The sequence below is a fragment of the Capricornis sumatraensis genome, chromosome 1 (genome assembly GCF_032405125.1).
Source record: "Capricornis sumatraensis isolate serow.1 chromosome 1, serow.2, whole genome shotgun sequence".
In the NCBI taxonomy this organism is placed as follows: domain Eukaryota; kingdom Metazoa; phylum Chordata; class Mammalia; order Artiodactyla; family Bovidae; genus Capricornis; species Capricornis sumatraensis.
Genome location: NC_091069.1, coordinates 236,813,051 through 236,841,021, shown reverse-complemented (window position 1 = coordinate 236,841,021; position 27,971 = coordinate 236,813,051). Strand labels below are relative to the sequence as shown.

Here is a 27,971-nt window from a genome sequence, read left to right as displayed (position 1 = left end):
TCAGCTTGTGGCCTCACCCTGGTCACGGGCTGCCTCATCCACATCCTCCGGGGAGCACAGCATTTTGCCGGGGCCCTCCGCTCCTTCAGCTTCACGGCCTGTGGGATGACAGGCATTTTGTAGGTCTTCTTACAACAGTCCAGTCCTGCTCCCCCACCCACAGACTGTCCACCAGAGAACAGCAGAAAGGTAGACAGTGAAGCTAGGGGTCAGAGTGGACAGAGCAGCAAAGAGGTCCTAGAATGTGGGTCAGGGACTCGGGAAGAATTAGGAGAGGAAGTGACACTGGCTGAGCACTTGTGTCAGGCCCCAGGCTATGAGTGTCACAAGAACCCTCTGAGAAAGATGATGATGATGGGGCTCTAACAGGTTTCGTCATCTCCATCTGCCAGACGAGGCAACTGAGGTCCAAAAGAGTAACTCTCCCAAGGCTATTCCGCTAATAAATAGCAGTGGCAGGATTCAGACCCAAGACTCTCTGTCTCCAGGGCCCAGAAAAAGTGCTGGGTACGCGGAAAGCACACTCTGCTCCTGACGGCTGAGAGGCTGCAACACATATGTCAGAAAAGGGGCAGAACACTCACACCCCAACCAGGCCACTTCCGGTCACCCCCACGGGAAGCTGTGCACTTATCCCAGGTGGGATCCAGGCCCAGACCCTTCAGCTCATTATCACGGGAGGTCAGGCTCACACTCTCCCAGCTCTCCCCGAGGTGTTGCCCAGCCAGTTGCCTTTCCTCCTTCCCCAGAGTCATACCTACTTGTTCCAGTCACTACCCCAAACGGATGGGGAGGTCCCCTGACCACACATGGTGGGCTCCCTGTGAGGGTAGGTCCCTAGAGGCAAGCTGGTCTTCCCAGTACCGCCCACACCAGAGTGAGAGTTCCTCCATAAACTCCATCTCACTCCCAGTTGTCCCTCAGCCAGCAGCAGGCCGCGCCAGGATTAAACAAGAGCCAGCAGGGGTCAGCTCTCACCCTTCCCTTCCTTGCCTTCTGACCACGTACTCTTACTTGGCTGGATGTGGATCTTGAGGAGACCATGATGAACATAAACATTTAGGGAAGTATTTGGGTGAAAACCCGTAACATGCAGGCATACAGAGGTTATTACCGTTTCAGATCTGCAGGCAGCCTTCTCCCAAGAAGGCCACCTTCACATCCTTTGCTTTTCCCAGCATGTTCGCTCCCGGCCCCTTCCGCCTCACCTCAGGCTCAAACAGAGATGTGCAACTCGGCAGGGGCAGCAGGGGCCTTATTTTCCCACTCATGGAGTGGGGCAGATCACATGTGCTCTGAGCCCCGTGGCTTTCTCACCTGGATTTGGAAGGGGTACCTCCAAAAAAGCCCATCACACTTTTCCCAAATGTGGGGGCTGAGGGATACGAAAGCCACAGCAGCTCCAGGCGGAGGGTACTTCTGTATAACCCTATATTTCTCGGCAACCCCATCAAAGGCTTGGTGGGGCCTGCGGAGCTCAGAGGAAGTGACCCAGTGACTGTCTGGCCTCTGCCTTGGAAATTGGCTTTTGGAAGGTTAGTTACATTTTCCTGTGGTTTCCAGGGGAGAATGCAAAGTAACTTTGCAAAAAGAGTTTGGCTTCAAAGTGAAATATGCAGCAAAAAATGTAATGTATTAAGAAGCAACACTGTTACTCTGAAAATAAAACAGCAGGACAGTTACTAAAGTTTCCTAAGGGGCCCGGTTTTCCTGAAGGTGGTTACCACATAGTTACTATCAGTAACCAACACCCCCACCCCCAAACCACAGGCACACACACACACCAACCACACACACACACACACACACACACACACACACACACACACACACACACACACACACACACACACACACACACACACACACACACACACACACACACACACACACACACACACACACACACACACACACACACACACACACACACACCAACCATCCTCACTGGGGATTAAATACAGACCAGATCTGCCTGGATGACTTACCCAGAGGGGCGGATTCTGGAATCTGGTCTGAAAACCGAAAACTGGGGAAGAGCAGGGCCAGTTCCCGACGGGCATCTTCTGAATCCCAGCTTCCATGGACTGCATTAAAGGGCATTTCCGTGCCATACTGAGCCCGGAGACTAGCAGTATCCAAAATGTACAAGAAAGAACAGTCTCATTTGAAAAGAATGTTTTGATCTCTGGCAACGTAGCCACTAGCTACCCATCAACAGGCAGCATTTCTGTGACGTGGCTTTCTCGGCTGGAAATGCCAGGAACAGCATCAAGGGTGATGGTAACCAGCGGTGTTCTGACCTTGTTTCATTTGTGCAGCAACCCTGTGAGGGAGACTAGGGAGACCATCATGACCCCCAGTTTAAATGTGCATGAGTCAGGACTTCCCTGGTGGTCCACTGATGATGAACCCGCCTTGCAATGCAGGGGGTGTGGGTTTGACCCCTGATTTTGGAACTAAGATCCCACATGCCATGGAGTCACTAAACCCATGTGCCACAACTCAAGAGCCCATGTGCCACAACTACTGAAGCCTTTGTGCTCCGGAGCCTACGTGTGGCAACTAAGACCTGATGCAGCCAAATAAACATTTTTAAAAGGGGGTAAATATGCATGAGTCATGGTGTGAGCCCAGGAGCTGTTATTTTGTAGTCGTTACTAATGGGGGCTAGGCAAGCACCCTGCTGAAGGCTTGATACAAATTGGCATAGTTAATCCCTCAAGGTTCCCTAAAATAATACTAATACTGCTAAGATTTCCTTTATCTCAAACAGTGTTCCAAGTTCCCTCTTTCTCTCAATCTGAGGCAGGTCCTTTCCCATTGCAGTTCCCATTTTCCAGATGAGGATATTAAGACAGACGGATTAAAGCATAGATGACCCAAGACCACACAGTTAGCAAGAGGAAGAAGAGAGATTCTAACCACAGCACTCTAACAGCCTCCCAAGATAGGTGCTCACAACCCCATTTTATAGATGAGAGAACTGAGGCTCAGAAAACCTAAGATCTGAACTCTGGGCTCTTTCATCAGCCCCGGCTGCCTCAAACATGAGTGTTCCCAGCTCCCTACAACTATAAAGTACAACTGCAGTTAGTCTCTTGCTAATGTCTTTCTTGCTGGCGGGGCCTCTCTCAGCTTCAAAGGCAAGACAGTGGATTTGGCAGTGGTGGCGGCAGGCTAAACATTCACACGGGGCCAGGGAGCCGACCAAGGCAGCCTAGTGCTGTGTGCAGAACAGGGTGCTCAGACTCTAGGGGACCTCAGGACACCTTGGGTAGGGAGTAGGGGATGAGAGGTGGGGGTGCTGAGTCCACACTGCTGATTCTTAGGCCCCACTCAGAGTCTCTGACTCAGCAGGCCTGGGTGTAGCCCTGGAATCTGTACTTCCTGGGTCAGGGTTTCAGATGGCTCTGGGACCACAAACCCTCTGCTACAGACAGAACAGTGAGGACTGGACGCACAGCAGCCTTCAGAAAGAGGGGAAGAGGCAGCAAGGAGGCAACCTCTGAAGGGCTGGGATGGGATCAGAGGGAGAGGATGTCAGGGTCTCCTCAAATACCTAACAAAGGGCAGGGACTCCCCAGCATGTAACAGAGGGAGCTTCGTGGCCATCAGAGTGCCTTCTGTATTACCCACAATTCTGGGCTGAAGCCCTAGCAGGGCTCTCAGCTTCCTCGGATGCAGGTGTTGAGATGCATGAAGGACCATTGCTGGTGACATTACCTGTCAGGCTGCTCCCTCCTTGCCACATGAGGGTCACAGGGCCCCATGAGGGTTCGCCAGGCAGTGACCACGTCCTCGGTGCCCTCAGTCCTGGTAAGGATCAGGAGGTGGCTTGGTCCACTGCACATGTGATATACCAGCTTCTCAAATGTGTCCTAGCACAGGGAGGGAAGGGAGTGAATTAGGCCAGGGGCCCCAGGGGCCCATCCCACCCACAGGATGGGAGAGGGCCCATGAGCTGCCTCACCACCAGCCAGCATGCCCTGGAAGATCCCAGGAAGGGGAAGTGGTGCCCAAAGACACAGGGAACCCAAATATAAGTTAAAGGCAGGAAGATGAGGCTCTGAAATGACATGCTGGGGTTGAGCATGAAATTATATGAAGTTAGACAGCATTTAGAAGACCACCACATACATGGAAACCAGGGGATACAGCTGAGCATCTCTCAACCTTTCCTCCTTCTTCAAGTAGCAGCACTCAAGCTTCCTTTGGGGAGCAGCCCTTCCCCATTTCACTCAGTCCTAGTCTGGCTGACAACCACAATGCCTATCCACCCCTCCCCACACACCCTCCACACCTGAGAGGTGGGGCCCAGGCTAGGAGACCCTGTCTCCCAGGTGGATGAGTCAGAAGCAGAAACAGATGAAAAGTGGTTGAATCTATCCGCCAACAGGGGCACCTGAAGTGACTCCCTGTGAAGTTTTGTTTCAGAAATCCATACCCCTGCCTTGGTTCTTCTTGTCCCCACACCTTCTCCTGCAACTCCTTCAGCCTTCTTTCTTCAGTTCTGGGAGTCACAGAGAATCCCCCCAATAAATTCCTTACTTCATTACTTAAGTTAGAGTCAAACTCTAGTCGTTGGGAGCATACCAAGCAACATCTCCCTGACACAGCCTGTAATCATTAGGCTGAGAGTAATTCCATGGCCCACTTGCTGTTCATAATCTTGTTCTTCATAAAAGTCTAGTTTCTCCCAAACTAATATCAATTTAAAACATAATATTGGAGGAGGAGAAAGAAGTGAAAGCATGTTGGATAAGTGGAAACTGGAAAACCGACCTCTCCAGCTCTGTGTTGGTAGAAAAGTCGCATTTCTGCTTCTGTCATGGTTCTCTCTTCATTCGTTAAAATGTCAAACCCAGCTTCCTGGATCTGTAGGAGATACACACACATATATATGGTAAAGAGCCAGACATCCTGGAATGTGAAGTCCTGTGGGCCTTAGAAAGCATCACTATGAACAAAGCTAGTGGAGGTGATGAAATTTCAGTCGAGCTATTTCAAATCCTAAAAGATGATTATGTGAAAGTGCTGCACTCAATATGCCAGCAAATTTGGAAAACTCAGCAGTGACCACAGGACTGGAAAAGGTCAGTTTTCGTTCCAATCCCAAAGAAAGGCAAGGCCAAAGAGTGTTCAAACTACCACACAATTGCACTCATCTCACACGCTAGCAAAGTAATGCTCAAAATTCTCCAAGTCAGGCTTCAACAATACATGAACCATGAACTTCCAGAAGTTCAAGCTGGATTTAGAAAAGGCAGAGGAACCAGAGATCAAATTGCCAACATCCATTGGATCACTGAAAAAGGAAGAGAGTTCCCAAAAAACATCTACTTCTGCTTTACTGATTATGCCAAAACCTTTGAATCACAGCAAACTGTGGAAAATTCTTAAAGAGATGGGAATACCAGACCACCTTACCTGCCTCCTGAGAAATCTGTATGCAGGTCAAGAAGCAACAGTCAGAACTGGACATGGAACAACAGACTGGTTCCAAACCGGGAAAGGAGTACATCAAGGTTGCATATTGTCACCCTGCTTATTTAACTTACATGCAGAGTGCTAAATCACTTCAGTCGTGTCCGACTCTGTGCGACCCCATAGACGGCAGCCCACCAGGCTCCCCCGTCCCTGGGATTCTCCAGCCAAGAACACTGGAGTGGGTTGCCATTTCCTTCTCCAATGCATGAAAGTGAAAAGTGAAAGTGAAGTCCCTCAGTCATGTCCAACCCTCGGCGACCCCATGGACTGCAGCCTTCCAGGCTCCTCCATCCATGGGATTTTCCAGGCAAGAGTACTGGAGTGGGGTGCCTGTGAAATGCCAGCCTGGATGAAGCACAAGCTGGAATCAAGATTACCATGAGAAATATCAGTAACCTCAGATATGCAGATGACACCACCCTTATGGCAGAAAGCGAAGAAGAACTAAAGAACCTCTTGATGAAAGTGAAAGAGGAGAGTGAAAAAGTTGGCTTAAAACTCAACATTCAGAAAACTAAGATCATGGCATCCAATCCCATCACTTCATGGCAAATAGATGAGGAAACAATGGAAACAGTGACGGACCTTATTTTGGGGGGCTCCAAAATCACTGCAGATGGTGACTGCAGCCATGAAATTAAAAGACACTTGCTCCTTGGAAGAAAAGCTATGATCAACCTAGACAGCATATTAAAAAGCAGAGACATTACTTTGCCAACAAAGGTCCATCTAGTCAAAGCTATTGTTTTCCCAGTAGTGATGTGTGAGAGTTGGACTATTAAGAAAGCTGAGTCCTGAAGAATTGATGCTTTTGAAGTGTGATATTGGAGAAGACTCTTGAGAGTCCCTTGGATTGCAAGGAGATCAAACCAGTCAATCCTAAAGAAAATCAGTCCTGAATATTCATTGGAAGGTCTGATGCTGAAGCTGAAACTCCAATACTTTGGCCACCTGATGTGAAGAACTGACTCATGTGAAAAGACCCTGATGGTGGGAAAGATTGAAAGCAGGAAGAGAAGGGGACGACGGAGGATGAGATGGTTGTATGGCATCACTGACTCAATGGACATGAGTTTGAGCAAGGTTTGGGAGTTGGTAATGGACACGGAAGCCTGGCATGCTACCGTCCATGGGGTTTAAAAGTCGGACATGACTGAACGACTGAACTGAACTGAAAGCAAGCACGAATTCACATTTCAATGTATTGAAAGTAAAAGGTGATGGAAAAACAACATTAAAAGCAGTGGAGACCTTCATTCTCGTCATATCTGACCTGATTCAATTTAAAAATTGTAATTTAGGACTTTCCTGGTGTTTAAGAAATCCACCTGCCAATGCATGGATATGAGTTCGATCCCTGGTCTGGGAGGATCCCACATGGCACAGGGCAACCAAACCCACGCACCACAAGTACTGAGCCTGTGCTCCACAACAAGAGAAGCCACCCCAGTGAGAAACCCAGGCACGGAAACAAAGAATAGCCCCCATGTGCTGCAACTAGAGAAAAGCCCTCACACAGCAACAGAGACCCAGCACAGCCAAAAACAAATAAAGAAATATTGTGACTTCCTTCATTGGAATTTTAATTAAACTCCTTAGATGCCTCTTCCCCCTAGGACACTGCTACACTATGCCCCAGCCCTGTTTTTCCAGCAGAGAAGACACAAGTACAGTCTGTAAGGGAAATGTTGTCTCTCTTGCTGCTGGGCTAGGTCTTTCCATCATGTCTGACTCTGTGCAACCCCATGAACTGTAGCCCACCAGGCTCCTCTGTCCATGGGGATTCTCCAGGCAAGAATAATGGAGTGGGTTGCCATGCCCTCCTCCAGGGGATCTTCCCAACTCAGAAGTCTCCTGTTGTCTCTCTTACCTTCATGATAATCTCATCTGTCTTCCCATGGACCACCGCATCTGGTTTAATGATGGCCAAGGTGCAGGCCTTCTCTGATGACACTGCAACAAGCCGGGGATGGTGCTGTCAGACCCTGGACTCGCAGGAGGCTCTCAGGATGCTCTCCACAGGGACCGTGCAGCTCCACACAGCCCCCGCCTCCCTCCCCCAGCCTCTTGGCTGAGCTTCTGCTGACCTGGACTCCAGTGAATGCAGGAGTCTTGCTCCAGACCCCACCCCCAGCCTGGCTGCAAGGGACACGAACTGGGAGGGAGAGTGTGGGGAAGGAGGCGAGGATGGGAGGTGGAGAGGGAAATCAAATACGACTCAGGAGCAAAACCCAGACACAACCAAGTCAGCCTGGAGAGGGGACAGCTGGAACAGAGGCGAAGCAGGCCACGACCCTCTCGTCCCTTCCTGTGCAACACCCCCCCCCCCCGGCCCCCGCAATGATTCTTGGTCTCTAACTGGTCTCTACTGTGTTCTCCTCTCGGTGTGTCTTTCTGACTTTCTAGCATGTGGTCAGTGGTGGCTGCCCCAGGCCCCAAGTCCGCTCAGGGCTGGCACGTTCTACCAGACTCCTCTGTCTCTGTCCCATTCTCCTGAGAATCAGCCGCTTTGTTGTTTGGAGCCCAGGCACCAGTCAGAGCTCACTGGCCAGGCTACTGGGTGGCTGTGTCCACGGGTCCAGCAGCTGTGGTGATGAGGGAGATGCCGCATGGCCTCCGTCCACTGCTCAGGCCCACAGACGCCTCGGGGGAACCCACATCTGTGCACAAACCCATCCCTGTCAGATTCCCATTTGTATGGACTTGGCCTTGGTGAGCTCTGCACGCGGTCCACAGACTATATCCCCCCTGGCCTATTTTCTCTTTTCAGCTTTCACATCAGTTGTGTTGACTCTGAAAATCTAAAAAATATGGGCTGAAAAAGTGTTGATCATGTTAAGCAGCCAATCGGTTCATCCTTCCATGAGCACTATTTCTAACATCCTATGAATCCTTGGACTTTAAATCCCCTTATGAATTGACCAATTAAAGAGACCACACAGAGGTATAAGGTGAGAAGAGAAGAGGCCAGAGCAGGAGCCCAAGAACTCCAGTCTGAAGAGAGAGCAAAAGAAAAGAAGCTGAGGAAGGGGAGGCTATGGACAGGCCAGAGAAAATGAGAAGAAAATGAGAAAGGTTGAGATGTCTCAGACATCAGACAAGAAGAGGGGTACTTTTGTTTTTGTGGGGTTTTTATGCAGACCATTTTTAAAGTCTTTGCTGAATTTGTTACAATATTGCTTCTGTTTTGGGCCACAAGGAATGTGGGATCTCAGGGCTTCCCAGGTGACACGTGGTAAAGAACACACCTGCCAGCACAGGAGACATAAGAGATGTGGGTTCAACCCCTGGGTTCAGAAGATTCCCTGGAGGAGGCAGCCCTCTCCACTATTCTTGCCTGAAGAGTCTCCTGGACAGAGGAGCCTGGCGAGCTACAATCCATAAGCTCACAACGATTTGGACATGACTGAAGTGACTTAGCACATGGGGCATCTTAGTTCCCCAACCAGGGATTGAACCCATCCCCCTTGCACTGGAAGGTGAAATCTTAACTACTGGACCACCAGGGAAGTCTCAAGAAGAGGCTTTTGAGTAGGAAGACGCTATGGACGGCAGCCACGCCTGCAGCAGGACACCATAGGCTCTGACTGGCAACTGCCTGCTGGATTTGGCCCCCAGAAGGTCACTAGGGCCCTGGGAGGAGCAGATGGGCAGAGACAGAGGAGAGGGCGGCCCAAGGAATGTGGACCAGGAAGCTGAGCTGGGAGAGTGGGAGGCTAAGGGCAGAGCAGGCGCTGTGTAGTTTCCCAAGTGGAGAGACCGGATTTAGGAGAAAATAATGGGGACGAGAAGAAGAGATAATCCGTAAACGAGACAATGAATGTTTCCTGCAGAAGTCAAATCGCTGACTTCTCTTTCACACTTGAAGTTTCTTGCTCTCCTAAACTGCACCACATCCCTTATTAGAATCTATCTCAGACAGTCCTCGTCATCCACACATAAATAGCAGTTTTTCTCGTTCCAGCAGTAATCAGAACTTCCTCCTCTCTCTTGCTTGGTTCCTGAGCCACATCCTGGTTTCCTCTGGTGTCTCAGGGACCATCAGGAGCTACCTTGCCAGCAACAACTTCTCTAACTTTTAGCTTCTCTTCCCACTGTCAGGTCAAGATGTTCGCATATTGAAGCCTCAGGAAGAACAGTGATGCTCAGGAGTGTAAAATCCATGAGTTGATACTTGAGGACTAAGAGGAAGAGGGTACAGGGCTGTGGGGAGGGAAGGGGTTCAGTACAGCTGACTTTCTCACACTTGAGAAAAATGGTTAAAGAAACTCAAGTTCTTAACTCAAATAAGGACTAAGGAAACCCCAGCACCTCATTACTTTACCTTATTAGTGTCATTCCCCTCCAGTTTATTAAGAAAGCCTTTCCTGATGCTCAGTAATTGTCATGAAAGTCACACTTGTTATAGTTGAACATGATCAGAAAGACACTCAAGATGCAATTAAAGCACAGGAGGGAGATTAACACAGTATGTTTGAAGTCAGGTGATTGGAGATGAAATGTTTTATGGGTTATTTTCCCAGAGTTCAGATTATTCAATAAACTTACTACTCATATATTTTCTAAGAAACACATCAAGTCCGAGTCTGCACTGCCTTTTGCTTGCTTGTTGGTTCTGTACTCACCCAGGTCCTCATCATCACCATCATTCTTTTCATGAGAAAAGCATTCATCTTCATCAGAAAGAGCTTCATCTTTAATCTAGTACAAAGTGGTCACAGACAGAAAGTAGATAGCTGATTAAAATTCCACAAAGACCTTCAACAACCAACAGAAGCCAAGAAAGTAAAGGTTCCAAATGCAGAGCAAAAGAAGAGGGTCAAGGTTATCAGTCTAGGAAACTTTTCAAGGTCCATTTGAGTAACTGGATGGTGGTGGAGGGTGAGAGCAATTAAATCCATGCTGATCTTAAGGTTTAGAGCCTGCCTGTTTCCATAAGCATCAAATAGAAACTAAGGAAGAAGAAAGATGAAATAGAGAGTTGACAAGCAGACAAACAAAGAACTGAAATACAAACATTTAGAAAGCAACCGGCTACACTGTGTGGGGAAGTAGTAAAGATAGATCATTTATCTGTGGAGGAGGCACAAGTGTTTTCTTTCTTGGGGAAAATTTGCCAGTTTTCTGGGGGAAATATATGATTTGATTCCAATCCATTCTATGAGAACAGAGCTTTGCTCTTTGGAATTGAGTGTGAAAACTTGAACACTGGATACTGCACAACGTTAAGGCTCCTATGGCAGCTGCTCAGAGCACCAGGAAATACTTCTTTCTAACTAAGGGGTGTCAGTTTTCAAAGGCTGCCGATTCTTTATGAAAAACTCACAGTCCGTGTTATCCTGAAAATACTGTACCTAAATCACAACTAGTGCTTACTGATCCTATTTCTCAAAGTAATGACCCCTTTCTAGTTAAAGAAATGAACCCCCTGGGGTCACAAATAAAACCCAGGAATGAGAGGGAAGGGCAGGTCACCAGGAGAGATGTTCCCCTGAGGCTGACTCCTCCAACCCACTCCTGGAGCCATAACTTCATTTTCATTTCTGAATTCGCTGTCAGGGTTACAGAAGCCCCTGTTGGGAGCTGAAGTGGGGATGAGCGAGAAATAGATGAGACACTAAAGTGTTCTGGATGAAGAGGATGACTTCCTCAAAGACTTCCTAGTGGGCTTTGCACATCCCCTGAGCAGGTGGGCATTTACTGAAGCTTTCCAGGGATAGGGAGGACACTGGCGGGGCAGGGGAGGGACCTGCTGGCCTGGCCACTTACCACCCTCCGTTCTCTGCCTTCAGCCAACACCCTCTTTTCTGCCTCCAGCTGCTCGCGGATGGTTTTCTCCAGCAGTGGGGCATTCGCTCCTCTCACCACTGCCGCCAGCTCTCCTCCCTGGAACACAGCACAGAGGTCCTGCGCAGATCACATGACAGCAACCTCTCTCAAGAGCTAGCGAGTGTCCAAGGGCTTTGGGAGTGTGCCCAAGGTCAAGATCCATGGACCCCACACCCATGGCCTCCAGTCACTTCTCTGCCCCCTCCCCATGCTCCCCTCCCTTCAAAACTTCCTTCAGGGCAGCGGGGAGTTAGGTGAGGGAGGACCAGGGCCACAGGTTGTGAGTCACTAAGTGTGGCCTCTCTGTGGCTCCTTCATCCAGCAAGTATCAGCTGAGCACTTACTATGCCCAACACCAAGACAGAGGCAGAGAACATAAACCCGAAACATGGAAAGACACAGACACCACCCTCAGTGACTTGGGTGTGGAGTGGGGAGGGAGACGGTGGTGTCAGAGAAACAACTACAACAGGATACGGCCATTGCATTAATAAGGGTGCTTGGGATTTGGGGCAAGAGTCAAATCCCAACTCCATCCGGGGTGATCAGGGAGAACCTCACAGTGGAGGTGCTGTTTGCAGGGAACTGGAGCTTCCCATCTTTAATTCTTCAAAATTCTCCCTGCCTGTCACTCACAGACCATCACATACACTGGGTCCTCCTTCTGTGTCCATCCCACCCTCAGGGGACCACCACTGCATGACGATGGTGACAAGCTGCCACATGTCCCCACATGGCCATTATAACTGATGCTTTAATCTGCATGCTCCAGGGTCAGGCAAGCAAACCAGTGCGGTAATGATGCCTTTTCTGCCACTGAGCTCTGACGCCATGTGGCTGGGGGCATGTCCATCTCAGCATCTCCCGCTCCCCATCCCCCCGACCAGGTTCCATCGAATAACTTCAATCTCCCTCCTGAAGGCCAAAGCTCAAATGATGTTTCACCAGAAGCTTCCAACTTGTGAGACTTGCTGCCAAGGGCAGGAGACTGAAGGTTTCCAAGGTAAACAACCCCGGCCCTGGTGAGCAGACCCCAGTTTCCCTGACTGTGTGACGGAGCACTGCACTGAGTCAGGAGGAGAAAATCAACCCATTGTCTTCAGGGCCTGGCAGGTGACCTAAAGCCAGGAGCCAGATGTGAGATGGTAGACCCTCGGGGGCCAGGAGCATCCACAGCTGTGGATGTCACAGCTGAAGGCAGCCGGGCAGTTCTGCAAATGCTAAACCACTGGTTGTCATGCATCGACCTTCTCATTTCCAACTTTATGTCAGCATATCTTCACATTTAATGATGAAGCAACGGTAAATACAGGCGCGTTCATGTTGTGGAGCATTCATGTTCCCTCTGTGGAGCACAGTGGGACTCGCCAAACCCTGTGCCAGGAGTGAGACTTGGGTCAAGAGTGCTCACAGCTAGAAGGCGCACAGGCGTCCGAGGGGATCGTCCTCTGTCCCGAGTCCAGCCCTCAGGAGGCGTGCAGCCCAGAGTGACTCCTCAGGGTTCTGCCTGCGAGTAGTGCCGTGATGGAGGGCATTGGTCCTCGGCCAAACAATAAAGTCAGGAGAAGCCAGCACCTCTTGCTGGGAATAGTGTGGGCTCTTGGTGAGAGGTGTCCTTCTGAACCCTCAGGGGTGCAGCTGTGGGACCATCCCCGACTGTAAAGGTACTCACGGCATAAAACAGAAAGGTTGGCTCACACCTCCCTCGGTATCTTTCGAGCACATCAAGACAGTCTGCCTCTGCCTAAAGGAGACAGATGGTCAGCAGGGTGATGGGAGAGCCGCGTGGGACACACATCTCACACACGCATCTCACACACACACACAGCCTTCATCCCCCCCGTCACATACCACATATACACACACAGACACCACAAACACACATACCCCCATCCCACACAGCACACACATAACACACACCTTCACACACCACACACACACACACACCTCATCCCCATACCACATACACACACAGCACACTCACCACATAAAGACTTCACATACACATATACCCCTCATCCCACACAACACACACACACCACCCCTCCACATACCACACACACCACACACCTCATCCCCATATCACATACATACACACACACACCACAAACACACATACCCCTCATCCCACACAACACACACACACCACCCCTCCACATACCACACACACCACACACCTCATCCCCATATCACATACATACACACACACACATCACACTTACCACACACAGACATCACACACATACCCCTCATCCCACACAACACACACACGCCCCCCAAATACCACACACACTACACACCCTCACATACCACACACACACACCTCACCCCCATACCACATACACACACACAGACACCACAAACACACATACCCCTCATCCCACACAACACACATACACCACACACCCTCACATCCCACACACACCACATCCTCACATACCACACACACACATACCTCATCCCCATACTACATACACACACACACACCACACTCACCATGCACAGACATTACACACACATACCCCTTATCCCCATACCACATACACACACACACACCTACACCTCGTCCCCACACCACATACCACATATACACACACAACAAACACTCTCACCACACACAGACATCACATACACACATACTCCTCAACTCACAAAACACACACACATACCACATCCCCCCTACATACAACACACACACACTTCATCCCCATTCCACGCACACACACACACTACATCACACCACACCCCCAATACTACACACCATATACCACCTACACACACAGCACATACACACATTACACGTAACACATACACACCACACAACATGCACTACATACACATAACACACCACACACATGCACACACATACATTATATACCCACACACACCATACCACACACACACATTACACACCACACCGCACACAGTACACATAACACACATATCACATCACACACACACATTACACATAAGTCACATACTATACTACACACATAGATTACACATAACACACACCATACACACATATCACACACACCACATCACACATATACATTACACATAACACACACACTACTACATAACATTACTACATAACACACATATGTTACACATAACACATCACACACATCCATTACACATCTCACTCACACACACACACACACACGCACACACACACACACACACACACACGAGTGATGCCGTCCCCAGGTGGAGCCCTGGCTTTTCTCTCTCATGCTGCTCCTTCTAATGTCTTTTCATCTGAACCTTAACAAGTGTCCTGTCAACATATGGGTAAAAAGTGTTGCCAGTGTAGTTTTTTGAGGAATAAAATAAGGAGGAAATGACAGCTTCTCCTTCTCCGGATCAAGGGAGCTCCTCCGCTACCATCCCACCTCTGCTCCTAGTGGCTGGGACACAGGAGGGTCCTTGAGCTCTGCCTCCAGGTTGGATAAAGCCCACCATCAGGCCCCTCCTGCGCTCCTCCACCAAAGCCTCACCACCGGCTCCCGAGAGCAGGGCAAGCCCCGGAAGCGCAGCTTCTCCAGAGTTATCGCGAGGGAGCCTCGCTCCCGTGTTTACTGGCTGAGCCTCACCCCTTGCAGCTCATCCCGCGTCTCCTACGCGCGTCTCCGGAAATGATTCCCATCTCCATCCAATGACCCAAGGAAACCTTTGCTGAAAGTCCTCTTTAAGAAGCAAGGATAGAGATCTTAAACCTTGTGCTCTGAAAGTGAGACTCCAGGCTTCACAGTGTCCAAGAGACAAGAAGAAGGAGCACTGGCCTCAGAGTGGCCAAGTAGTCCCTGCTCCAGCATCAGGGGTGGCCAAGCCCACCAGGACTGTGAGAGGCGGGAAGGCAGGAAACCTCCTCGCCCGAGAAACTGGCATCAGCAGAAACTCCACAACGAATACTCTCTCCATGATCTGCAAAAGGCCCCTCAGGCTTCCTGTTCCTGTTTTTCAATGTTTTAAGTTTTTTTGCAACCGTTGTTTGACATTCTGCTGAGAGAGGATCTTACTGATGCAAAATGCAGAAGGTCCGGGCCGACCTCCACCCTCATCTTCTGGAAGAGGCTCACCACGGGCTTGCAGGGGCCACACCAGCCTTGGTAGACGTCAACAACTGCGGGGAACCAAGAAACCGGAGCGCCCGGCCATGTCAGGCAAAATTGATACCAGCACATTCCCACCCACTCCGATGGCCATCTTTATTTGCTGTGGTGCTTTAGCGGTTCAGTCGTTAAGTCATGTCCAATTCCTGCAACCTCATGGACTGTAGCCCTCCAGGCTCTTCTGTCTATGGGATTTCCCAGGCAAGAATAATGGAGTGGGTTGCCATTTCCTTCTCCAGGGTATATTCCCAACCTAGGGACTGAACACAGGTCTCTTACATTGCGGACAGATTCTTTACCAACTGAGCTACAAGGGAAGCCCCATTTGCTGGTTAAGAGGATGTATTCTCCCAGCAGAGCAGGAGCGAGAGTGGAAACACAGCTTCCCTTATGAACTCAGTGTTCCAAATTCTAAACTCAATGAAGTGAGTAGAGTGAAAATCACTTACTTAACATGCATCCTTTACCACAAGGAATTTTCAGGCATAGCACAGAGAGGCCCTCTGTAACTATTTGAATTAGACTTAAAGTATCCCTTCTGAGAGGAATAGTAGGTGACCTGTCAGCATACAATCAACTCTTAGCTACTAAATACAGCATTAACCTTTCCTCCTGACAAGTTAAAAGCCACTCGCTTTTGGTAAAGGGGGATTTTACCTACTCTATCAAATCAACGTTGTTCTCCCAGAAAGTGAACCTAAGAGAGACCTAGGTGGAAACTGGGGTGCTTGTTTCTGCCTTGGTCCTGGTCTCTGGAGTGTGGCAGGAACTGGATATGAAGGACCCGCTTGTCTGACGGCACTAGACCTCAAGGCCTGCGAGAAGCTAAGCAACAAAGCCAACACGTGTGCAGCGGACACACACAGAACCCACCCAGCCCAGTCAGACACCGCGAGTAAGTGCTAGATGGTGACGTCCTGATGGTCACATTTTAGAGAAAGGATGTCTTCATGAAGACCTCAGCAGTCAGAGTTCATGCCTGATCCACACAGCAGGGCATTTTTGTTCAGCAGCAGGCGTGCTTGGTCATGGGGAGGGAGTGTGGACACTGCTTATAAACTCTCAGCTCTGCCAGTTTTAATAGCAAGCAATTTGTGATTTTACTTTTTGAAGGTTCACATTTCAATTTTTCACATCATATGAGAACATTTATTAATAAAGCATGGTACAGAATATCTCCCCCCCACCTTTTTTTGGCTGTGCCATATGGCTTCAGTTCAGTTCAGTCTCTCAGTCGTGTCCGACTCTTTGCGACCCCATGGATCGCAGCACGCCAGGCCTCCCTGTCTGTCACCAAGTCCCGGAGTTCACTCAGATTCACATCCATCGAGTCAGTGATCCCATCCAGCCATCTCATCCTCTGTCGTCCCCTTCTCCTCCTGCCCCCAATCCTTCCCAGCATCAAAGTCTTTTCCAATAAGTCAACTCTGTGCATGAAGTGGCCAAAATACTGAAGTTTCAGTTTTAGCATCATTCCTTCTAAAGAAATCCCAGGGCTGATCTCCTTCAGAATGGACTGGTATGGCTTACGGGATCTTAATTCCCTGACCAGTGGTTGAACCCAGGTCCTTGGCAGTGAAAGCACCAAGTTCTAGCCACTGGACTGCCAAGGAATTCCCTAAATTATCACGACTGAAGTTAGCATAGACTCTGGCAGCACTAACACTGTACCGTAGGAGTTGGGAAGAGGTTACCCAGTGGAGGGGTGACTTGCATTGGACACTGTGGAAATGCCAGGCCTGGATGGGCAGAGAGGGAGCCCATGATGGGAAGCATGGTAGGGGTGTACAGGGGCCACTGGGGTTGGGCTGTGGGAAGTGGTGACAGAGACCACTGGACAAGCAAGGAATGTGGGTTTGAGGAGCTCCATCCTGATTTACTAGGCAATGAGGACTCACAGTAAGTTTTTAGAAAGGAGAGTTAATATTTACTAAGCCATCTGCACTTGGCTTTTCTCTCAAAAAAGTCCAGCAACATAGGTATTTTTATCCTACCATAGAATTAGAAATGAAATAACCAACCCAACGTAAAACAAAATAAAAATTCTCAAGGAGTAGAACCAAGTTTTGGACTGAGGTTTGTCTGATGCCATAGTTCATGCTTTTTCAATAACTCTAGGAATGAAGATGCACAAATTCAAGAGTATGAGTCAGTTCAGCCAAGCTACATAGTTTTACAGAGATAGAATCAGACTGGATTTGGGAGGGATCGAGAAGCCAGACACAGGGGTGGCAGTGTCAAGGGAGGGATGGAAGGAATGGAAGAATCCCTGAGACTTTGAAAAGGAAGTGGAAAGACTGGGGGGAGGGGGGTGACAGTCCTGTGGGTGTGAGAAAGACCCACCATTGAGCCCAGCAGAGGAAAAGAACCGAGTGAAGGCAGGGAGAGAGCGTTTGGGGAGGGAGGGAAGTGCACTAGATTCCAGATATGCTCATTTCCAGTAGCAACCAGAGAGTCTAAGCCAAATGGTCCCAAAGGCAGTTAGACATCAGCAGGGGCAAGAGAGAGGGATTTGGTCCTTAGCATCCAGGCGGAAGATGAAGCTCTGGGCTTCTTTAAGGACAACAGCTTCACAGTTGAGCAATTTCAGTAGACCCCAGTAATGGGAGAGAAAGGCATTTGGGTCATACTGGGAAAAAGTCCTGGAAGACTCAGATGACCCTGTATCCAAGCCCACCAAGGAGAACAGGTTCAAGCTCTGGCAGGTAAAAAAAAAAAAAGAAAAGAAAAAACTGGGACACAGTTAGCTACCAATCTCTATGCAGGATTTCCATTGATAGGTCAGCCCAGTCATTTGTACCAACTTCCCATCTCCTCTCGCACTCCCTGGCTCTCTGAGGAGTGGTGGGGACAAGGCACACTTGCCATGTTTAAGGGGGAGAAGGGACTGGGGACTGGGGAGACACTATATGAAGAGATCGAATGGCAGGAAGCAGAGAAATGAGGGAAGAAATGGCAGAGAAGTGAAAAGGGAGGGGTGTGTGTGTGTGTGTGTGTGTGTGTGTGTGTGTGCAAACCTGAATAGACTTCTGCATGTTTGAAGGCAGATGGAAGAGAGCCAACCAGAGTTCCAAGATGGTGGTTGACTTTGGGCACAAATCTCTGCTGGCTCTAGAAAGATTCATGTCTTCCTGAGACTGCCTGATGAACGAGGCAGATGAGCCCCTGCTGCCTTCAGTCCGCACGATTTCCTCATGTCGCGCTTAGTGCTGGGCTCAACAATTCCACGCTCCATAGATGGCAGCTATGATCACATAGGGTGCCTGGAACATGGCAAATCCTCAAAACACGATGAGTTTGTGGTTTTCTTACTTATGAGTAGTAAGAAATTCACTTTCTTATGAGTTTGTTATTAAAGATATAGAAGTTTTATCCAGGAGCCGTGTTCTGATTGCACAGACAAACAGTATGGACAAAATAGTCAAGAACTGGCACCATCAACAAAGCTTTGTAGCCCCTCAAGTAATAGAGAGTGGCCAGACTCACATTCCATCCTGGATCAACACAACCGCATTCATTAAGTACCCACTCAGCCCAGGCCTTGACATGTGTGCTCCAGATAGAGATGAAAAGACATTGGCCCTGTGTCTAGAGGCTGGGTGCAGGCATGGAATCCCCAGCCACACAGGGGCCACACAAGGCTGGCTGTTTGCTGAAAGGTTGAGACAGAGTCCACCCCAGATGCCCTAGAGACACCAGGTGGAAGTGACCACACAGAGGTTCAGTAAAGTTTTCATTCAAGGAGGCTGCTTTAGAGCTGCCTGAGAAGGAGAAAGATTTCTCCAGTCCGTTGGGGGACCATGATACTCCAGGTAGTAGGAACAACGTGGATATGAGTGAGGAAGTGGGGAAACTAGTGGCATGTGCTGGAAACAGGCTGGAGGCCAGGACACACCCCAGAGTACAGTGGGTGACAAGGCTGCAGAGACAAATTGAGTCTTGAGAGAGGGCTGGGGGAGGGGGTTTGAGTGCTAAAGTCATGGTGTGGGGGGCAGCGAAGGAGAGAGATGAGAGCAGATACAAGTTGACAGAGCAGGTGCATTCATAGAAAGAACTGACCAGACACAAAAATAGAGCCCTTCTAGAAGAAAAGAAGTGGAGAAAGAGTGGGGAGCAGCTGTGATGGGCACCCTCTAAGATGCCATCAGTGGGCCCTGTCTCCCAGGATTCACACCTTTGTGTGGGCCTCTGCCCTTGAGTGCAGGCTTGACCAGAGCTTCTAACAAACAAACAGGGCAAACGTGATGGGATGTTACTTTTGAGATTAGGTTACACGAAGACTGTGACTTTCACCTCTCTTGCATACTTGCTCGCTCTCTCTTTTTCTCTCTCCCTGAACCCTGCTTTGGGTGGAGGGGTTGGGGGGAAGAAGCTACCATGTTGTGAGTAGCCTTATGGAGAAATTGATGGCAAGAAATGGATGTCTCTGGCCAACAGCCAGTAAGGACCTATATCCTGCCAATGGTCACAGGAATGGACTTGGAAATGACCTTTGAAGATCTGCCGAAGCCACATGACCAAGTTTGGAAGTAAGTTAAACTCTAAGTTGAGCCTTGACATTCTTGGTCTGACTCCTTAGCTGCAGCCTGGTGAGAGACCCCAAGCCAAAGGCACCCACCTAAGCAACCCCTGGATTCTGGGTCCACAGAAACTGTGGGATAATAAATGTTGAGTGCTATAGACTACTAAGTTTTAGGGTAAATTGTTACTCAGCGATAGATATTGATACAAGGAGGGTAGGGGACCAGGAGGCTGTGCTGTTTCCTAGTGACTGTGCAGCCCCTGGTTCCACTCTCTTGAGCTACCTGGCTCTCAGTCCAGCCCTCGAGTTCCAAGAGATCCTCTGTTCCTTTCAATACCTTCCCCTTTTGTGCCTCAAGTAATTTTAACACCAAATATGCCCTGAGCATGACAATCAGCTCTAAAACAAGGGAACCCTGCTATCCGGCAGTACTGACTAGTTTCCTGAATTGGACTAACAGATGTTGAAACCAGATATGTACATACACACAAAAGAATTACCTTCTTCTTTATTTATGAAACTCAAGGTTATAGGGAAATGATACTCTTTGCAGGTTTTCCCTCCATGGTTCAATATGCCATTTAGGAATTTTGAAAAGAATGGGTCTAAAAAATCATCTTAAATTACCAGTTAGTCCTTTGGAGCAGAGCATTTCCTCCCAAAGTTCTTGGGTGCTGACGTTGACCTAGCATCAGAGAGGAACAGACGCTGTATTACTGCGGGTGCCCATGGGGAAGCAATTTGGTGCGTTTGCTCTAGGTTACCTACTAATATCTATCAGTCAGGTCTCTCTCTTCTCTCTCCATCTCTTTCTGAATGAAATACTGACAAATACAGCTCAAGCTGCCCTCTTTGCCCAGTCTTCTTTTCTCCTCTCTCTCCTGCCTCCAACCCCAAGAATAACCACTATCCTAAGAAAAATCTCATTTTAAAAACTGTTGGGACTTCCTTGGTGGTCCAGTAGTTAAGAATTCGCCTTCCACTGCAGGAGACACGGCTTTGATCCCTGGTCAGGAAACTAAGATCCCACATGCTTCAGAGCAGTTAAGCCCAGGCAGCCCATGTGGGGCAACCGCTGAGACGGTGCACGCTAGAGCCCATGCTCTGAACTGGAGAAGCCTCCCATGGGCAGCAACTAGAGAAGAGCCTGCATGCCACAATGAAGACCCAGTGCAGCCAAAAATTTAAAAAAATTTCTAATTAAAAAATCATTTTTACTTGTTACTTTGCCAAAACTATATGTAAAATTGTTTTGTGTACATAAATAGTATCATATTGAAGATCTCCGTTTGCAATTTGGTTTTTACTCAACACTAAATTTTGACATTTATCTGAATTTATGTACAAGGAGGTATTCATTTGTTTTTGCTTTTTTGTCTTTTTATACATTTATGGAGGTATGAATTATACATAGTGAGACATACAGAACTTAACTGTTACACATGAGTAAGTTTTAACAAATGCATGTACCCAGGTAACCACACTTCTCTCACAATATAGAACATCCCAGCTCCCCAGAAAGTTCCCTCTGGTCTCCTCCCACTCACTCCCTACTCCTCTCCCCAGGTAAACACCAACCTGCTTTCTGTCATAACAAATTAATTTTACTGATTCTAAAACTTCATATAAATGAAACAGTACAGCGTGTCTTGTTTTGTGCTGGTCTCTTTTGCTCAGCGGATGTGGGGCGTTCATCTGTGTAATTGTATCTCAGTAGTTTGTTCACTTTTATTCCTGAGCACGTTCCATTGTATGACAACATCACTTTCTGCTTGATAGATGATTTGGGGCTCTTATGAATAAAGACTTAGGAACATTCTTGTTAAATCTTTTGCGTTCACCCTTTCATTCGTCTTCAGTAAGTAAATACCTAGGAGTTATATTGCTGGGATATTGGGTCAACTGAGGAACCCTAAATAGTCTCACCTAGGGAGAGGACAGGGTTCCTGGTTGGCAGACTCCAGAACACTGTTTTCAAGGAGTTGACCAGGTAGAGAAGCAATGCTTACACAGAGGCCTCAGTGCATAGCGACCCCCCACCCCCTGCCTCAGCAAATGGGAGCACTTCCTTTGAGCACCACAATGAACTCAGAGCTCTGGGGAATATGCATGAAAAACATTGATAACAAATGTTATTACTCTACAAAGGGAATATCAGACACAGACACGTGAAGAGACAATCATATGGAGCAAAATGCTTAGAGCCGCAAGCCTGGACATATCTACAGGAGTCTCATCACCACAGCTCTGCCAGGTATGCATCATCCCTCCTGTTTACACAAAGAACAAGGAGGCTCAGAGAGGTTGAGGACATTGTTCACAGCAATAAATGATAGGACCAGGTGCTTAGAATTGATTTACAGACACAGAAAAATCTCATAACTCTAAAGTACTAAAATCTCAGTGCTGGAAGGCCCTTAGGGATAATTCACCCAACATGCTCCTTCCACAGATGGGTGAGCTCTAGCCCAGAGCAGTTATGTGATTTATCCAAAGTCCCAGAAGAGTCAAGAACTGCATTAAATCTTTGACTTCCAGACCAAAACTCTTCCCTTCCCTGCCCATCCAGCCCCCCTGCATACTATCCTTAGCCTAATACTGCTTTCTTCTTTTTAAAAAGCACATACAAATTCACATGTAAAGTGCTGATGCCACAGAGAACAATAAAGGAGAAATCAGATGCCTGGAGACCACTGCCCATCTACTGAAAGGTGCCTAGAGCCTGACCATGAAAAATTTTAAAGTTTACTTTAAAAGGCACCCACGTTACATTATGATAATAAAGCCTTCCATCCCACATCCATCCCCTTCCATGCCTGCATTTTTTTTTTTTAACCGTCACTTTAGAATCAACCACTACTTATTGGGCCAGGGCCAGGACAATAGTAGTCATTGTCTTATTAATTCCCTTGTCACAGGTGCAAACAAAGTAAAGCACTCTATAAGGAAAGTATAGTGCATAAAATATCAAAACATTCTTTGAATAAGCAAATGATTTCAAGAAAGAAGTGATGGGAGAAGTGGGTCTTCAGAAAGGGCACAGTTAAGCACATATGCCCAGACTCTAAGAACCTATATTCTCTCAGCAAGTCATAATTATACCTCAACAAAATATATGTCAGATTGAATTATACTGATTCATATTTTCTTGCTATTTTTTGTTTTATTTTAATTCATGTTTCAGGTTCACGGTTGCATAAGCATTATAAAGATAAGCAGCTTTTATCCAAGTTTATGATTATACGCTTATATTTGCATGCCTGCTGCTGCTGCTAAGTCGCTTCAGTCATGTCCGACTCTGTGCAGTCCTAGGGACTGCAGCCCTCCAGGCTCCTCTGTCCATGGGATTCTCCAGGCAAGAATACTGGAGTGGGTTGCCATGCCCTCCTAATGTTTATATTTACATGCACACACAAAAAATTGTCATCATTAGAGGTCAAGATAAGCTTTTATTCCTTTAAGGCAGAAGGGTACAATATTCAAATTTGTGAACATTGTTATATGCCACATTTTAATAGTATATTTTAATTTTAATTTTTTGCTCACACTGTGCAGCTTATGAGATCTTAGTTTCCACACCAGGGATAGAACCCGTACCCCCGGCAATGGAAGCGCAGAGTCTTGACCACTGGACCACCAGGGAAGTCATTTTTATACTGCACTTCCCATTCCAGACCATCCTCCCGCACCCCTCCTCCACTCCACCCCAATCAAGTGCTGGAAGCCAAGTTCGCCTTGAGACTTACCTGCAGGGCAATTTCCTTTTTCTTGCTGCCCATGGCTCTACAAAGAAGACAGAAGCTCTGTTACTGAGGGTTCAGGCCATTCTGGCCGCAGCCTCACGACAGAACATTGAGTAGATCTGCAAGCCTAGAGCCTCCTTCAGATAAAGCGCCCACCTCCCCAACTCCACTCCTTCAAGTTAATTATGAATGGCCGCAAATAAACGCAGTGATCCAAAGTGAACACCCCACGGAGAAAGCTGAGCTTAAGCCCGAGGGCTCTTGGCTCGCCAGAAGGTTTTCTGTGGACATGCGGAGTCCCTTCCCCGCCCGGAGCTGGCGGAGGGGCGCGCGCGGAGGCCCGAGTAGGGGCGCCGGGCCACGCAGCCCATCATGCCCTGGAATGCCTGCCAAGGAATTTGGACGGAAAAAGCCTTCAGAACCCTGCCATCCCTACTGTTCCCATTTATTCCTGGGAAACTGAGCCCCTGCAAACAGGTACCGGGTCCTCAACCTGCAGCAAGAGTTTCCAACACAGTTTGCTGCGACCCAGCCACGGTCGTCATGGCAACACTGCGCGGGCGGGGTGGGGGGGTACTAAGGCGGCCAAGAAATGAACCCGAGTACACATAAGCCACGCCCACTCTGGGCTAGCGCAAAGGCAGGAGGGTGTCCCGCCTCTTGCTGTCAGGACTGGACGGTAGAAACTCTCATTGGCTGAAGAGTTTGTCCTCTCTGGGTCTTTTGCCCCCACCAAGCACAGATCTGGTGCATCATGTACTGTAGAGCTGCACCCTCCATTCCTGCATCCCTTCTGTCCCACCAGGCCTGGCGTGCAGCTTTTCTATTGCTACTGAATACATACTGGGCAGGGGTGGCTCCCAGGTTTTGACAGATCTGAAGAGGTTTCCTTCAAGATAAAGAATACAAAATTACAAATTCAAAATGAAGTATGAAAGTCAAGTGGAGAAAATAGAAGCAATTATAAACATGGTGTGAATGATCTACATCAATTAAAAGAAATTGCCAGGAGATTAAAAAAACAAGGCCCAACTATATGTTGTCTTCAAGAAATCCACTTTAAATATAAAGCACAGGTTTAAAAGTGTTTTGTTTTGTTTTTAACTTGTTTTTAAAGACAGAAGTAAAAGGGTGGAGAAACTATGGCATGCTACAGTAATCAAAAGAAAGCTGGAGTCACTATACTAATTTCAGGCAAAGCAGATTTCAGAGCAAGGAAATTTATCAGGGATAAAGAGAAGATATTATATAATGCTTAAGGGATCATTTCTCCGAAGACATAACAATACTTGTGTATGCCCCTAACAGCAAAGCATCCAAATACCTGAGGCAAAAACTGACTAAACTGCAAAGAAAAAATAAATAAACCCAAATTGAAGGCTTCCCTTGTAGCTCAGTTGGTAAAGAATCCGCCTTCAATGCAGGAGACCTGGGTTTAATTCCTGGGTTGGGAAGATCCCCTGGAGAAGGAGATCCCCATTCCAGCATTCTTACCTGGAGAATCCCATGGACTGTGGCCTGCCAGGCTCCTCTGTTCATGGGGTCGCAAGAGTTGGACATGACTTAGCAACTAAACCACTACCGCTATTATAACTGAAGACTTTAACACCACATCTTTAGGAATGAGCAGATCCAGCAGGCAGCTGAGAATGAATATAGTTGAATATAGTAACAGCATGTAAGTTCAGTTCAGTCACTCAGTCGTGTCCACCTCTTTGCAACCCTATGGACTGCAGTATGCCAGGCCTCCCTGTCCATCACCAACTCCTGGAGTTTACTCAAACTCATGTCCATTGAGTCAGTGATGCCATACAACCATCTCATCCTCTGTCGTCCCCTTCTCCCCCTGCCTTCAATCTTTCCCAGCATCAGGATTTTTTCCAATGAGTCAGCTCTTCGCTTCAGGTGGCCAAAGTATTGGAGTTTCAGCTTCAGCCTCAGTCCTTCCAATGAATATTCAGGACTCATTTCCTTTAGGATGGACTTGTTGGATCTCCTTGCAGTCCAAGTTACTCTCAAGAGTCTTCTCCAACACCACAGTTCAAAAGCATCAATTCTTCAGTGCTCAGCTTTCTTTATAGTCCAACTCTCATATCCATACATGACTACTGGAAAAACCATAGCTTTGACTAGAGGAACCTTTGTTGGCAAAGTAATGTCTCTGTTTTTTAATATGCTGTCTGGATAGGATGTTTGTGGATAGGAAGAATCAATATTGTTAAGATCTGACCTATGGATTAAACACAATTCCAATCAAAACATCAGCAAGCAATTTTGTGGATATCAACAAACTGATTCTAGGGTTTATATGAAAAGATAAGAGGTCCAAATAGTCAACACAACAGTGAAGATTAACAAAGTTGGAGAACTGATACAACAAGACTACAAGGCTTACCATTAACTCACAATAAGTAAGACAATATTTTAGTGAAAGGATAGATACATACATTAATGGAATAAAATAAAAAGTGTAGAAATAGACCTATACAAATGTAGTCAACCAATCTTGGACAAGGGAGCAAAGGAAAATCAATGTAGAAAAATAAGTTTTTTCAAAAACTGGTGCTGGAATAATCGGACATCCATTTGCAAAAAAAAAAAATTGGACATAGACTTTACATTTTTCACAAAAAAAGACTCAAAATTAATCATAGAAATAAAATGGAAAATCATAAAATTTCTAGAAGAAAACATAGGCAAAATCTAGGTGATCTTGGTCTGGCAATAACTTTAGACACAACATGAAAAGAATGAACCACGAAAGAAAAAATAGATGTACTTTAAAACTGGCTTCCCTGGTGGCTCAGACCGTTAAGAATCTGCCTCTAATGCAGGAGACCCTGGTTTGATCTGTGGGTCAGGAAGATCCCCTGGAGAGGGAAATGGTAACCCACTCCAGTATTCTTGCTTGGAGGATTCCATAGACAGAGGAGCCAGGCGGGCTACAGTCCGTGGGGTCGCAAAGAGTCGGACACAACTGAGCAACCAACTCCTTTATACTTACTCAGGGCTTCCCAGGTGGCGCTAGTGGTAAAGAACCTGCCTGCCAGTGCAGGAGACAGAAGAGACATGGGTTAGATCCCTGGGTCAGGAAGATCCCCTGGAGGAGGGCATGCAACCCACTCCTGTATTCTTGCCTGAATCCCATAGGCAAAGGAGTCTGGTGGGCTGCAATCCATAAAGCCCCAGAGCTGGACACGACTGAAGCGACTTAGCACATACACATACTTACTCAACTGATTTGAAAACAGGTGGACACAAAAACCTGCACATAAATGTTTATAGCAGCTGATTCATAATCACCAAAAACTAAAAGCAACCAAGATATCCTTCGATAGATGAGTGAATAGTCTGTGTTATATCTGCACAATGGTATCTGTTAAACACAACATTACAAACTGGGTTTACTAGGTGCAAGTGATGGCTTGTGTGTTTTTCTTATTTTTGGCTACATGATGGTGGTTACTCAAGCTCTTTAATAGTTTGAAGTCTCCCTTAGGTTAGTTCCAAAAATAAAATTCAGATCAGTTATGAAACTCCTCCTGCCAGCACACTGAGAGATAAAGACTTTTTATTCACTTTAAAAGGGTTCGATTTCTTACCACACAGCCTCTATAAACTGTAGTCACAACTTTGCCAGGCTAAGCCACACAAACAATTTAGGGGAGCCATGTGTCTTCACACCCTGACCTTATACCTGCTGTCCTCTGTAATTACTAATAGCAGCCCCTTTTTACTTTCAAAAGTGTACAGTTCAGACAATATGGAACCTCTTCATTTTTTTTCTCCAAATGGATCACCCCAAGTTTCAGTATCTTGTTTTAAAGAAATTTCCATCTTTGTCGTATTTTATAACATGGGTCAGTGATTTGATTTCTTTGCTCAAAAGCTATCTTTTTCATTGATATCTCTTTTATTTAAGCCTCTCCTAAGGAAGGTACTTTTCTGGCTTGTTTGTTTTGTTTAATGCAAAAATTTCCAACTTTAAGGGTTGCCACTGCATTTTGGAGTATGGAAGACAGGAAACAAACAGAAACCTTTCTTGGTCCTGCATTGCCACAAGGTGGTGGTTTCCTCAAGGGAAACCCTTTCTGTGATCCCAATTGAGCACCAGGAGCATTTTCTCTATTAAAACATTTCAGAACTGTGATGTGACTGTGTAAAAGAAGAATGAACCTACTTGCCTTAAGAGCAAATCACAAACCATAGCAAATTTTTTTCCCCAGACAACTTCCAGTTTTCCATGTTAGACAAGAATGTACATTTTTTGTC

General features: G+C 47.4%; 1 protein-coding gene across 1 annotated transcript; it reads right to left on the bottom strand.

The window, feature by feature from the left end:
• Positions 1-23,735, bottom strand: NME9 (NME/NM23 family member 9). Its single transcript, XM_068982652.1, has 11 exons — positions 23,703-23,735; positions 20,584-20,641; positions 15,342-15,445; positions 12,992-13,063; positions 11,260-11,376; positions 10,116-10,191; positions 7,361-7,443; positions 4,786-4,878; positions 3,727-3,881; positions 1,989-2,128; positions 1-98 (listed from the first exon to the last, which is right to left on the bottom strand). The coding sequence occupies exons 1-11, from the start codon at positions 23,733-23,735 to the stop codon at positions 1-3; spliced, it is 1,029 nt and encodes a 342-aa protein (XP_068838753.1).
• Between the last annotated feature and the right edge of the window lie 4,236 nt (positions 23,736-27,971).